At 40.0% G+C, this 12,812-nt stretch overlaps 1 protein-coding gene across 7 annotated transcripts in view; it reads left to right on the forward strand.

Annotated features, from left to right (window-relative positions):
- Positions 1-12,812, forward strand: part of celf4 (CUGBP, Elav-like family member 4) — a 557,316-nt gene that overhangs the window by 522,177 nt on the left and 22,327 nt on the right. For 6 of the 7 annotated variants that reach the window (XM_069924113.1, XM_069924109.1, XM_069924111.1 and 3 more), the window contains one exon: positions 3,558-3,716. In XM_069924113.1, coding sequence (XP_069780214.1) covers positions 3,558-3,685 — 128 coding nt within the window. In that variant the 3' untranslated portion in view covers positions 3,686-3,716. Of the gene's footprint in view, positions 1-1,510; positions 2,332-3,557; positions 3,717-12,812 lie in introns of those variants that run through there. The other variant, XM_069924114.1, reaches the window with a different exon arrangement.

Below are 12,812 nucleotides of genomic sequence, written 5' to 3' on the forward strand. Positions count from 1 at the left end.
TCCAATGTATAATTCTCCAACATTTCCACCACTAGATACATTTTCCCCTATCCTCCCTCTATCTGTCTTCCACAGGAATCATTCTTTCCACGAGTCCATCATCTACTCCTCCCTTCCCACAAATCGCCCCCTTGGCACTTAACCTGGTAACCACAAGAAATCAGAATCAGGATTTAATGTCATGAACAAGTCATGACATTTTGTGTTTTGTGTCAGCATCACAGGGCAAACATTCATATTATAACCATCTTACAACATTACAATAAAAATAAAATAACAATATTAGTGCTTGAAAAGTAAGGCAGCGTCTTTGGTTCATTGATCATTCAGGAATCTGATGGCAGCGGGGAGGAAGCTGTCCTTGTGCCATTGGATGCTAATCTTTAGGCTCCTGTACCTCTTCCCCACTGGTAGCAGAATGAAGAGGGCATGGTCTAGGTGATGGGGATCTTTGAGAAATACAGCACTTGTACCCACACTTCTTCCCTCACCATCATTTGGGGCCCCAAACAGTCCTTTCAAATGAAGCAACGTTTCACTTGTGAATCTGCAGAGTCATCTACTGCATCCAGTGCTCCTGTTGTGGACTCCTCTATTATCGGAGATACTGGACACAGACTGGGAGATCACTTCATTGAGCATCTCAGCTCTGTCTCCTTCAATGGCTGGGATATCCCAATGACCACCCATTACATTTCCCTGCCCCATTCCCTTGCTGACATGCCTGTCCATAGTCTCGGGTATTGTCAGACTGAGGCCACCCACAAATAGGAGGAACAACATATCTGTCTAGACACATTCCAACTAGATGGCATTATTTACTTTTCCAGATTCTGTCAACCACTCAACACCTGAACTCCCCCCATTCCCGTCTCTCCCCTTCCCCTTTCCCTCTTTCTCCTTTCCTTCAACTCTGCATTCACAGAGCCGCTTCCCATCCCCCAATCAATTCTCACCTTTCCTTTCTTGTCCTCCAATCCATGTCCAATGTTGGCCCTTGGTCTGTTTGCCTGTGCTCCTCTCTTTGCCCTTCCATCCCTCCTCCCCCAGCATTTTTATTCAGGTTCCTGCCTTCTTTTTGCTAATACCTTGAAAATGGGCTCAGGCCCGAAACAATGGTTATACATCTTTACCTTCTATGGATGCTGTGTGACCAGCTGAGTTCCTTCAACATTTTTGTGTTTTTACCAAAACAAACATACAGCTTTATGACTTAAACTATGCCCTTAGACAATTTATAATTCAAGTAATCCCAAAGAGATTTATATAAACCACTTTTTCCTGATTCTTGATCATTTTCTGTACCAATGTGATGACTAGGAATGTTGGCCATATACTATATAAACAATGCCAAATACTAGCACATTTTATCTTGGATCTTTTGAGCAATATCATTTTCTATTTATAACCACCAAAGTTCAGACTTCTTTAGTATTCAAAAATAGAAAAGAGCAGGAAAGTTTAAAGGCTGATAATATTAACAAAATCTCAATTTTTCTTTTCATTCCAGATGTTGGAAAACCTCCTGTGTATTTTTGTTCTTCAGGAGTAAACAAATGAATGAATTGCCACCAGACCTTATTTTGTAATGTTTAAAATCCTCTTCTTTTTTTTTAGCTGAAATGTTTTGCTGCCAGATTACAGACTTTTTTCAACTAATAGAGAAAAGAATTTGATATGGGCATGCTAAGCATTTATAGAATAACAACACTGGCAATAATTTATATCTAATGTATCTCAAGATTGAACAGTAAGGAATAACTGTTAGAAATGCAATTAAGGAAAAATCATTCCTGCCAATTGTGGAGAAAATTAATTATTTTCATTAGTTCTTATAAATGATATTTCAACAGAACATAATTGCAGTTATTTTGTATTTTAAAAAAGAAAATAGATCTAACCTAAAACTGTCCTTATTATCCTTTTTAGAATTATATTGATTTATGAAATGTTCATAAATGGCCTTCCTTACCAGATGTCATGGTGGTAATTTGGAGTGAAACAATTCATCTCCACATATTCTTCCTCTGATTCGAACATAGCCCAGTGAGAATGTTTGCAGCTTAAATTTCCAGGAATGCAGCACTACGCAGTAATGTAAATGTAACTGGCCTAAACGAATGCACCAAGAAGGGGTGCAAAGTAAGATTACTGCAATTACCAAAGCACAGAAGAGCTGGAAATGTCAAAGAAAGGACTTGGAATGTTGTGAAAAATTTGAGGAGTTCTGTTTCAAATAGTTTAGTTGATGCTCATTTTGACCTGTTTCATCAAACAAAAAGCATTCTGCAGTAAAATAAAATTCACTTTTACTACAAAATGTGGAATTGTCATCCACCAGATTTTAAATTTTGCGTTATCTATTTTGTTTGCAATGGATCTGAAATCATAAATGTAATAAATGTCTGTAGCTAACTCTGAGATTAAGGCAGTGTGACTTTTTACTTAAAATATAGTTCTAAATTTTTAAACCCACACAGACACTAGGAGAACATCAAACTCCTTACAGACAGCAAGAGGATTCAAACCCCATTCCCGATCTCTGGTGCTCTAATACCATTGTGCTAACCTCTATGTCTGCCATGCCGCCCATCTATCAGTGATCAGATCATATCTGCAACCAGAAGATTGGTAGGGTTGACATAATAGGACACACAACATTACTTCATCTGGGTGTATGATATTCATTATCATCAACATTGTGAGATAGTCTTGCTTCAAGCTAACATATTGAAATTCACCAAATATTTTGAGGTAAAATTCATTTAAGTCAAATCTGGAGGGAGTTTAATTTGGGAGAGGATTTTATTCACCAATAGTCCCTATTTTCTTAATTGTATGACCTGGTTCAATTTCTAAGGCCATTAACTTAAACTCTGGTTTCATAGGCCTAGTTTGGCAAAATGAGCCTACTGAAACCTTCTTCATCTCTGCACACCCCAAATTAGGATGATAAGATTTTATATTGCAACCATGTAAGGTTGGACCAGACTGATTTTTGATTCTATATGCAGAATATACCAACAAAAAGTAAGGTTGGTTCACAAGAGGTTTTCCTCTTCCTTTTCTGTAAATTGTTTCTTATTTTGCTTTGTAATTGGATATTTTTGCTACGTGGCCTTTCTCTATCCTGATCAAAAACAATCAATCCAACCTGTCAAATAAGTCAAAATCCAACATTTGCACAAAATATTGATCCGAGTGTTGGTGCAAGCAAGATTGTTTTGAGTTTAATTATATTCATGCAGTAGACACCAATGGCTTGAAAACCAATCAGAAATTAACTTGGTCCAGCCTATGTTTAAAAATATTGTGATTACCAGGTTAAAAATTGTTAAAGAAATTGTAACGATTATATTTTAATTTGTGGGACTTGAACTCTTCAGAGCTGAAATTCTTTGGTTTCCCTGAAGGACATTTCCATTTAAATGTGTAAGTGCCTTTTAAATGGAAGGAGCTGTCCGGTGAAAACAAGGGGTGTAGCTGAGGTCTTAAGAATGAATTGTTGTATTAGTTCTTCCTGGCCCACGAAGTTGTAAAACCCATGTTTTTGGCAGGTTTTGTGAGTTTTGACAATCCTGCCAGTGCCCAGGCTGCCATCCAGGCAATGAATGGTTTTCAAATTGGAATGAAGAGGCTGAAAGTACAGCTCAAGAGGCCGAAAGATGCCAACCGCCCTTACTGAACCGCTGCAACTCAACCGAGAGCTATTGCAGGTAATCTTCAGAATTTGTGATATTCTTATATAATCCTATATACATTATGATATCTACTTTAGCAATTCCTATCACCATTTTAACCTGTGGTGCCTATTATTCATGTGTAATCAATACATTCATGGCTAACAATTGTATCAATTGTATCATCGTTCTGTGACATTGTATGGATTTCACAGAACAATGGGGTTAATCTAATGTTTCCATGATCTTTAAAAAAATTTCAAATATATAGCAATTGTATGGCATTACCAGTGGTATTAATCAACGGACTTTTAAAACTGGAAGGTTTGTGCACACATCTTATTCCCAAAAGCCTTCAAAACTGCTGTTTTTGATTGTTTCTGGGGAAAAAAAGAAGTCCGCACAAATTTTGGTTGATATAGTTAATGTGGTTAAAATAAATAAATGGAGAACATTTGCTCAGGTTATGATAATTATCAATAAAGTTGGACTGTGGCATTGTGTAACTAAAGTGAACTTTTGAATGGAACAGCATATATTTCTAAACAAATTATAGGACCAAAAATTAGTTGATACTACTTTGTTTTCTGCTATGGCATTCACTCTGTGTATATATTGTCACATTGGTAGTGTTCAGCATGGGGAGATAATGCCCACACTCAAAGCAGGCATTAGTCACTTCATATGCAAGCAGAGAGCCTGATATCTTTCAGGATATCTTCCCAAAATTGAGCTCCCTAGTACTTAACTAGCATTGGCCTGTTAACTCCAGGGTATAAAGTCTGCATGAGATTTAACTTTGATGGCTCCCATCAAATGGCTAACTTATCTGCATGTGGAACTGTTAAAGATGTCACCAGTTGCAAAGGTCATTATCAACCCACTAGACTTGCCTGGCAAACCAGCAAGATCCTGAAATTCAAATTCGGCCCAATGGACCTTCAGCCCGCCTAAAATAGGATCACTCTCTGTACACAGTTCATGTTAACAGACCATGTTGAATTGACCATGATCTGAATATTCTTCATAGAACCTCATGTAATTCAGAAAGGATTTTAATATGTAATATGCAATCTTGCTAACTGACTGGAGTAAGAAATTCTGTGAAGTGCTCAAATATAACTGCTTTCATGAATGCTTACCGTTTAATGATTTTGAATGATAATATAATTAGTTTATCATTGTCGATCATTAAGTAGGAGATTTGTCTGTGGGAGCACAGTGGAACTAAATAGGGAAAATACTGGTATAAATGCATTTAAGGATCTTGAAGCATGCTTGAATGGACTGTCTGAATGTGCATAATGAGTAGGATATTGTGAATGAAGAGATTCATAAAGTAGAAACCTCCAGTCATGACTTGCTTTTCAAGACATCACTATTTCAGAATGTCATTCTTTAATTTGATTAATGCACAGTTGCTCAATGTAGTTGAGGGGCAACACCTAATGTTCCATTTGGGTGCTCTCCAAATGGACAGCATTAACATCATCTCAGGTTTGCATTAGGCCTCTCTCTCTCTCTCTCTCTGTCTCTCTCTCTCTCTCCCCACCTCTCTCTCTCTCTCTCTCCCTTTCCCTCTGTCTCCTTTCCTCTAGCTCTCCACCCCCATTCAGAGAGCTAATCCTCGCCCTCTAACACCAGATTTTTTCTTCTTCTGCCCTCCCATCCATATCCACCTATGACCTCTTGCCTGTTGGCTGGTGCTCCTTCTCCTGCCCCTTCTTCCCTCCTTCCCCCACATTTTTATTCTAGTACCTGCCTGCTTTTTGCTTATATATCTCGACAAAGGCCTCAGGCCCGAAATGTTGCTTATATATCTTTGCTTCCTTTGAATGCTGAGTTTCTCCAGCACTTTTGTGTATTAACCTACAATCCCAGCATCTGCGGACTTTCTTGTTTAAATAGAGTGGAAGATCAGCTTCCACTGAGAAGTGGAACACACTGAGAAGTCTTCATCTTAAATCGTATTTATAGATCGTGACATTAGCTAGTGGGCTTCATCCCAAAGTAATTGCATGCTTTATAAATAGGATTGTGGCTGTGATATAGTTTTATTTTTTGTTATGATTTTAAAAGTGATTCAATCTTTTTAGAGTTTTCAAAAACAGGAAATATATTTTTAGTCTACCTCAAAATCCATTATTTGATTTCCCCTTCTGGAACAGTGCAGGATTGCTGTGAATTTTATGAGAATTTCATGAACAGGGACCAGAAAATTAAAATGAATGAATGTGACAAGAAGCAACTACTTGAGATTACAATGGTGGAATAAACAAATTATATATTTTTTAATATATATCATCCATGAGTCCAATTTATTTGTATGCTGTGCACATGACATTGTATTTTTCAACCCTACAAACATGGTATCAGTTATTTCTGGAGTGAAATAGAGTTGCAAAAATTTACAGATTGGACTGGCTCACACAGAAATTTAATCCAATTCTATCAGAAGAGCAATGTGTTTGTGCCATTGATATTATTTCTGCAGCAAACAAGTTGGGCATGGTGTAATTTCCCCAGACAAAGTATTTGGAGCATTGTGAAAGAAACTGGATATCTTTGCTTTTTGCAGCTATTGTTGGTCATTCTCAGGACAACCATGTTGAACTGTCACCATTCTCTGTGGTAATCCCAACATAAGGTTGGAAAAATCACTGGTGAGTTCATTGAAGCAATCATTATCTTATCTTGTGGAACTGAGAAACATTGGGAACATAAAAGAAATGGCTGACCAATACACAGCATGCCCAGTTTTCCTTTCTAAATCACTTCAATCAGTCAAATCTGTATATGCCAACATATAGAAATAAAAGGAACAATGTTCAAATTTCCATAGAGCCTTCTTCAACCTCAGAATACCCTAAAGCAATTTACATCTCGTGAAGTCCTTTTGAAATCTAGTCACCAATGTGGGAAATAACACTTAATTAGTGCACCAAAACTCTCACAACTGGCAAGACAATAATGATCAGGTCATATGTTTTTGATTGAGGAACAATTGTTGGCCAGGACAGAATTCCCCTGATTTCTCTGAAATCATACATTGCACCTGAAAGTGTAGACAGGGCTTATGTTTAAGGACTTATCTGGAAGATAGCACTTGTGATTGTGTGCACTAGCTCAGTGTTGTGCTGGATAACAACCTCAAACAAGTAAACAAATTGCGGGAGAAACTTAGCATCTGCCATCTCTTGTGTCAACCTAGATCTTGTATTCAGTTCACTGGAATGGGACTTCTGAATCAGAGGGAAGTGTGCTTCCCAGAGAGGATCTCATATCAACTTAGAAAAAGCTGGAGGCAAGCTTCTAATTAGAAATCAGAAAGAAATTAAATGAAGGTGTACAGCACAATAACACCCCTTTTGACCCACAAGCCTGTGCTACCCATTGACACCCAATTAACCTACAAACCCCGGTACATTTTGAACAGTGGGAGGAAACCAAAGCACTGGAAGGAAATACTCACAGATTCAGGGAGAACGTACAAACTCCTGACATACAGCGCCAGATTCAAACCTGGTTCACTAGCGCTGTTATAGCTTTTCACTAACCACTACACTAAACATGGTGTTTTACCCCTCACAATTAAAATAGTCACTCTTTTGAACCTCCCTTTTACCTGCATCTTCCTCAAATCCAACATTCTTTCCTCTTAAGAGTTTCATAAATATTGCGAAGAGCAGTGAGTTTCCTCTTATATTTAATAGACTGTCACTCCAACTCTCTAACTTTAGGAATGGCCGGTATACCTCATTTAATTGCTCGAAGAAATTCCAATCGCCCCTTCTGCAAAATTAATGTGGAATAATTCCTAGCTTTCATTAAGATGTCTTGGCTCGTTGGCAAGTTGACATTACCAAGAGAATGTAGGGTTCCCAATGAGCTTGCTTACAATTCATTCATAGAATATGGGCATTCTCAAGTAGTTGCTTCTTGTCACATTTATTAACTGCAACACCATGGGCTGAAGGGCTTGTAATGTGCTATGATGTTGTATGTTCTAAGTTCCTTATAAGAAGGGAGCCTGTTAATCAGGCTGAGTGGCTTGTCCATACTGTATGGTTCTATGATTCAGTATTTCATTGCTACCGTGACCTTGGCAACTATGGGCAGTGCAATCCTTGCTCTGCTCCGAGGCTGTAGTAGATGGCAGATTTCAATGAAGATATTCCTGCAGCAGTACAGACCTCATTTGTTATTCTTCATGGAGATACAGTTAAGATAGTGTGCCCTGAGTATCTTGGATGAATGTGACCTCATTCTGAGACCCATTCCCTCCCTTCCTCTCCTCTTCCAGCATTTCTGATACTCTGCATACCTCCTACTTATCCTTCTGGTTATACTGTGTCTGTTGCAACTTATGCCAGCAGAGCAAATGATTTCACCACAACGCTTGGAAGTCAAATGAAAGTCCTTCAGCCCCTGCTGCATGTTCTTCTGTAGATCTTTAAAACCAGGAACTACAGCCAGAAGAATTCTATCAGGCAGTCAAGAAATTTCATTGCAAAATAAAGAATGACATTTTGATGAATTGAGAACTGTAAATGACATTTTGGTCACACTGATCTCCTTTATGGGGCCTACATGAAGCAAAAGCAACAATAATCATGTACAGAATTTTATGAATAAAAATCAAGGGGGACCATTGAGAGCAAAGGTTAATTACCACATTTCTATCTAAAATTTTATCACTGGTCAGAGGCACAAACTATGTTTTATAAACATGACACAGTATTTCATTCTACCTCTGAAGTTAATGGGGTAATTCAGAGACCATGTACAACATGTTGAGGTAACTATGCACCAGCTGAGATTTACAAAGAAAGATTGAAATTCTAGGATTATTTACAGTGGAACCCCATTATAACACAATGGTTTGGGACCAAAAAAATTAGATCGTGAGAAAAGCGGGGACGCGCTAAATCAGGGTCACGAGAAACAGCGTTTTCAAATAAATAAGGAACATATGTACAATACTTGTATTTGCAATCATCCTTCTATTTCTTGCTATCATCATTTTATTTCTTAAAAAAGATTGAGTGTTTGTTGCCTAAATACAGCATGTCACCAGCGGCGAGCGAGCTCCAAAATGCTTCTGAACTGGAGGATTTTTATGTGGTCCACATCCTGGGTCTCTAGCCAATATAGGCTAGCCTCAAGGTACTCAATGGCTTCAGACACTTTTGGGGGTGGGTGGAGGCTCCTCATAGTCATCCTCCTGTAGCTCGTGAACCAGTGCTATAGTAACGTTAAGGACGATCCCAGAGTCCATCAGATGCACATATGTTGGGCATTCGTCATCGGCAGAATAATACTGGTGAAAATCCTCTTTGCTAATTGGAAACAGCCTCTGCACCCCACCCACCTCTTCATCTGTGAAGCCCTGTAATTCTTGCTCATCATCTTCATCTTCCTTGGTGGATTGTCGTGATGAAAAGGCTGGACCCAGACCCTTCTCCCAGCATTTTTCCACACACGAGGAACTGACTGCTGCCCAGCCCTTCCCACCTAAGTGGAAAACGTCTTAATGTTCATGCTTTTCAGATAGTTTTCCAGCATTGTTGATTTGTCTACATTTCTACAAATTAATTCACACCTGTAATTCTGCTTGAACGCGGAGATTGTCCCCTGATCTAGGGGTTGGATTTTAGATATAGTGTAAGAAACTCAGATCTTTCCATCGCGGCTTACTAGGTTGGCAGCTGGTTGGTGGGCAGGACAGTTGTCAAGGAAAAAAAGAGCTTTGAGTTCTAGCTTTTGCTTATGCAAAATGAGCGCAGACAGCAGGGACAAAAGTTTTATAAAACCAATCCTCAAAGATGACACTGGTCATCCAGGCATTGCTACTATGTGTCTATTTGAAGAGTAACGACTTCACGTTGACATGCTGGTAACAGCAAGCCGAGTGAAATTTGCCAATCATGAGTAGTTTTAACTTGTGTATCCCATTCTTGTTAACACAAAACAACAATATCACGTGGTCTTTGCATTGTTTGAACCCCTCATGTCGATGGGGGACAACTTTGCTAGACAGCATGCAGTCTGGGATCATCTTGTAGCAGAGCCCTGTTTCTTCACAGTTATACACTTGTTCTTCGACATAGCCACCTTATTGTAAGAGAGTTTTTAGTTCTGCCAGGTATTTGCTGGCAGCGGCACTGTCGACTGAGCAAATTTCTCCAGACACTAACACTTGAGAAATCCTGTGACACATTTAAACCAGTCTAGCCATCCATTGCTAGCTTTGAACTGGGAGGTTTCTCCGCTGATCAACTGGTCAAATTTCTTGGCATGAGCTTTGAGAATTGCTCCAAAATTCGGAAGGCCTTCTGAACTGCAAGGATTGCACTGCCCATAGTTGCCAAGGTCACGGTAGCAGTTGAACAAACCACTCATACAAGGAGTCATTGAGGATGACATCTTTGGCTTGTCTTCATGTGTTTAGCCTTTAGTCCTGCCTCTTCCTCATCTTTTCAAAGTGACGCGTGTAACTTATCTTCCTGAGATTTCCAGCCAAGAAGTGTAGATTCAGGTATGCCGAGGTCACGTGCAACTTGGGTTTTACTTATTCTTGATCGCGTCAAGTGTGTGGAACTTATCTTTCACGGAAAAAGATTTTCGTCTTCTAACAGTGCATTCCATTTTGATCTGAAAACAATTTAAATTCCGGAGAGAGGAAATAAAGGGGTTGCTGGCTGATTGCGTTATATCCTGGTTTGGGTTAAACATAGAAACATAGAAGATAGGAGCAGGAGTAGGTCATTCGACCCTTCGAGCCTGCTCCGCCATTCAACGAGATCATGGCTGATCTTAAAGTTCAGTACCCCATTCCCGCCTTCTCTCCGTAACCTTTAATACCCTTATACTGAAGAAATAGATCTAATTCCCTCTTAAATAGATTTAATGAACCTGCCTCTACTGCCCTCTGTGGCAATGAATTCCACAGATTCACCACCCTCTGGGTAAAGAAATTCCTCCTCATCTCGGTCCTAAATGGTTTGCTTATTATCATCAAACCATGGCCCCGGGTTCTGGATTTTCCCATCATTGGAAACATCCCATCTGCATCCATTCTGTCCAGTCCTGCCAGAATTTTATATGTCTCTATGAGATCCCCTCTCAATCTTCTAAACTCCAGGGAGTACAATCCCAATTTGCGCAATCTTTCCTCCTAAGTCATTCCTGCCATTCCAGGTATCAGCCTGGTGAATCGCCTCTGCACTCCCTCAATTGCAAGAACATCCTTCCTTAGATAAGGTGACCAAAACTGCACACAATACTCCAGGTGTGGTCTCACCAAGGCCCTGTACAGCTGCAGTAAGGTATCCTTGTTCCTATACTCAAACCCTCTTGATATGAAGGCCAACATGCCATTTGCCTTTTTAACCGCCTGCTGTACCTGCATGCTCGCCTTCAGAGACTGATGTACAAGTACCCCTAGGTCTCTCTGCACTTCCCCATCTCTTAATCTATTGCCATTCAAATAGTAATCTGCCCTCCGGTTTGTATTACCAAAGTGGATAACCTCACATTTATCCACATTGTAGTGCATTTGCCATGTATCTGCCCAGTCCCTCAATTTATCCAAATCACACTGGAGCTTCCTGACCCCCCTCTTCCATGCACACAACCCCTCCTAGCTTAGTGTCATCTGCAAATTTGGAGATATTACATCCAATCCCCTCATCCAGATCATTAATGTAAATTGTGAACAGCTGGGGTCCCAGTACAGATCCCTGTGGCACCCCACTGGTCACCGTCTGCCACTCAGAAAACGAGCCATTTATCCCAACTCTCTGTCTTCTACCTGCCATTTAACCTGGGTTAAATCAGGTCACATTTAATCAGGGTTCTACTGTATCAAGTTCAATATGGTTTTATGCAAATCTTACTTTATATTTTTTTCAAAAACCATATCATTTTGTAAAGAGACTTCTTTAAAACTTTTCAGCAATCTTTTCACAAGTTACTGATTGGCTTCTCCTCCAACTTTTGAGATTCATTACAGAGTGATTTGTCCCAAGCTCTAGGATGAGGATGCTGAGACCATCACAAGTGAGACGTTCGCTGAAATGGTCACACAAAAGGGGCAGCTGGCAGATAGATTTGTGACCATCAGGAGAGGCAAGGGGAGTAAGCAGTGAGTGCAGGGATCTCCTATGACCATTCCTCTCCACACAGGTATGCCACTGTTGGGGAAATGACTTTTCAGGGGCTAGCAGAAGCAGTAAAGCAATGTGGCTTAGCGCTAAGTCTCAGAATATAAGGGTTCAGGCAGGCAGTGTGACAGTGACGGTTTATTCAATAGTGATGGTTTATTCAGGAGATTCTGTGGCCATGTGTTGCTTCCTGGGTGCCATCTTAAATTATGTCACTGAGAGGTTGGAGAACATTCTCAAGGGGCAGGGGAGTGAATAGCCAGAGGTTGTTGTAGACATTGGTCCAAACAACATAGGCAGAGTAAGGGATGAGGTCCTGCACAATGAGTAGAGGCAATTAGGTAATGGATTGAGAAGAAGGAAAAGGATAGTGATCTCTGAATTACTTCTGATGCCATGTGCTAGTGAGCTCATGAATAAGAAGTGGGCCATATGAATTTGTCAGAGGAGCTGGTACAGGGAGAAGGAACCTGTTCAAGAGGGATGAGTTGCACAAACTAGAGAGGGACCAAGATCCTGGGAGGCAGGTCCACTACGTGGGTAGATTGAAACTAAGTCAGCAGGGGGTTGGGAGCTTATGCAGGTCATAGGCAGGTGAAAGTAAAACATGAAAGTCTGCAGACACTGTGATTACGGATCAAACATAGAAATGCTGGAAGAACTCCGTAGGTCTCGCAGCATCTGTAGGAGATAAAGATACATTGCCAGCATTTCGGGACTGAGCCCTTCCTCAAGTTAGGAGTGAAAAAAAGAAAAGTGTCTAAATTAAATGTTGAAGAAAGAAAGGAGGAAGAATAGGGGGAGATGAGCGCAGACAACAGACAAAAGGTGTTAATTGAATATGATAAGACAAAACGTGAGAGTTGATTTTGGCTCTGTGAAAGGAGGCAGAGGGAAAAGAGAAGAGAGAGAAAGACAGAGGGAAAGGAAAAGAGACAGGGAAGAAGATGGGGAGGGCAGGGTTTAA

This window comes from Narcine bancroftii, chromosome 3 (assembly GCF_036971445.1).
Source record: "Narcine bancroftii isolate sNarBan1 chromosome 3, sNarBan1.hap1, whole genome shotgun sequence".
NCBI lineage: Eukaryota > Metazoa > Chordata > Chondrichthyes > Torpediniformes > Narcinidae > Narcine > Narcine bancroftii.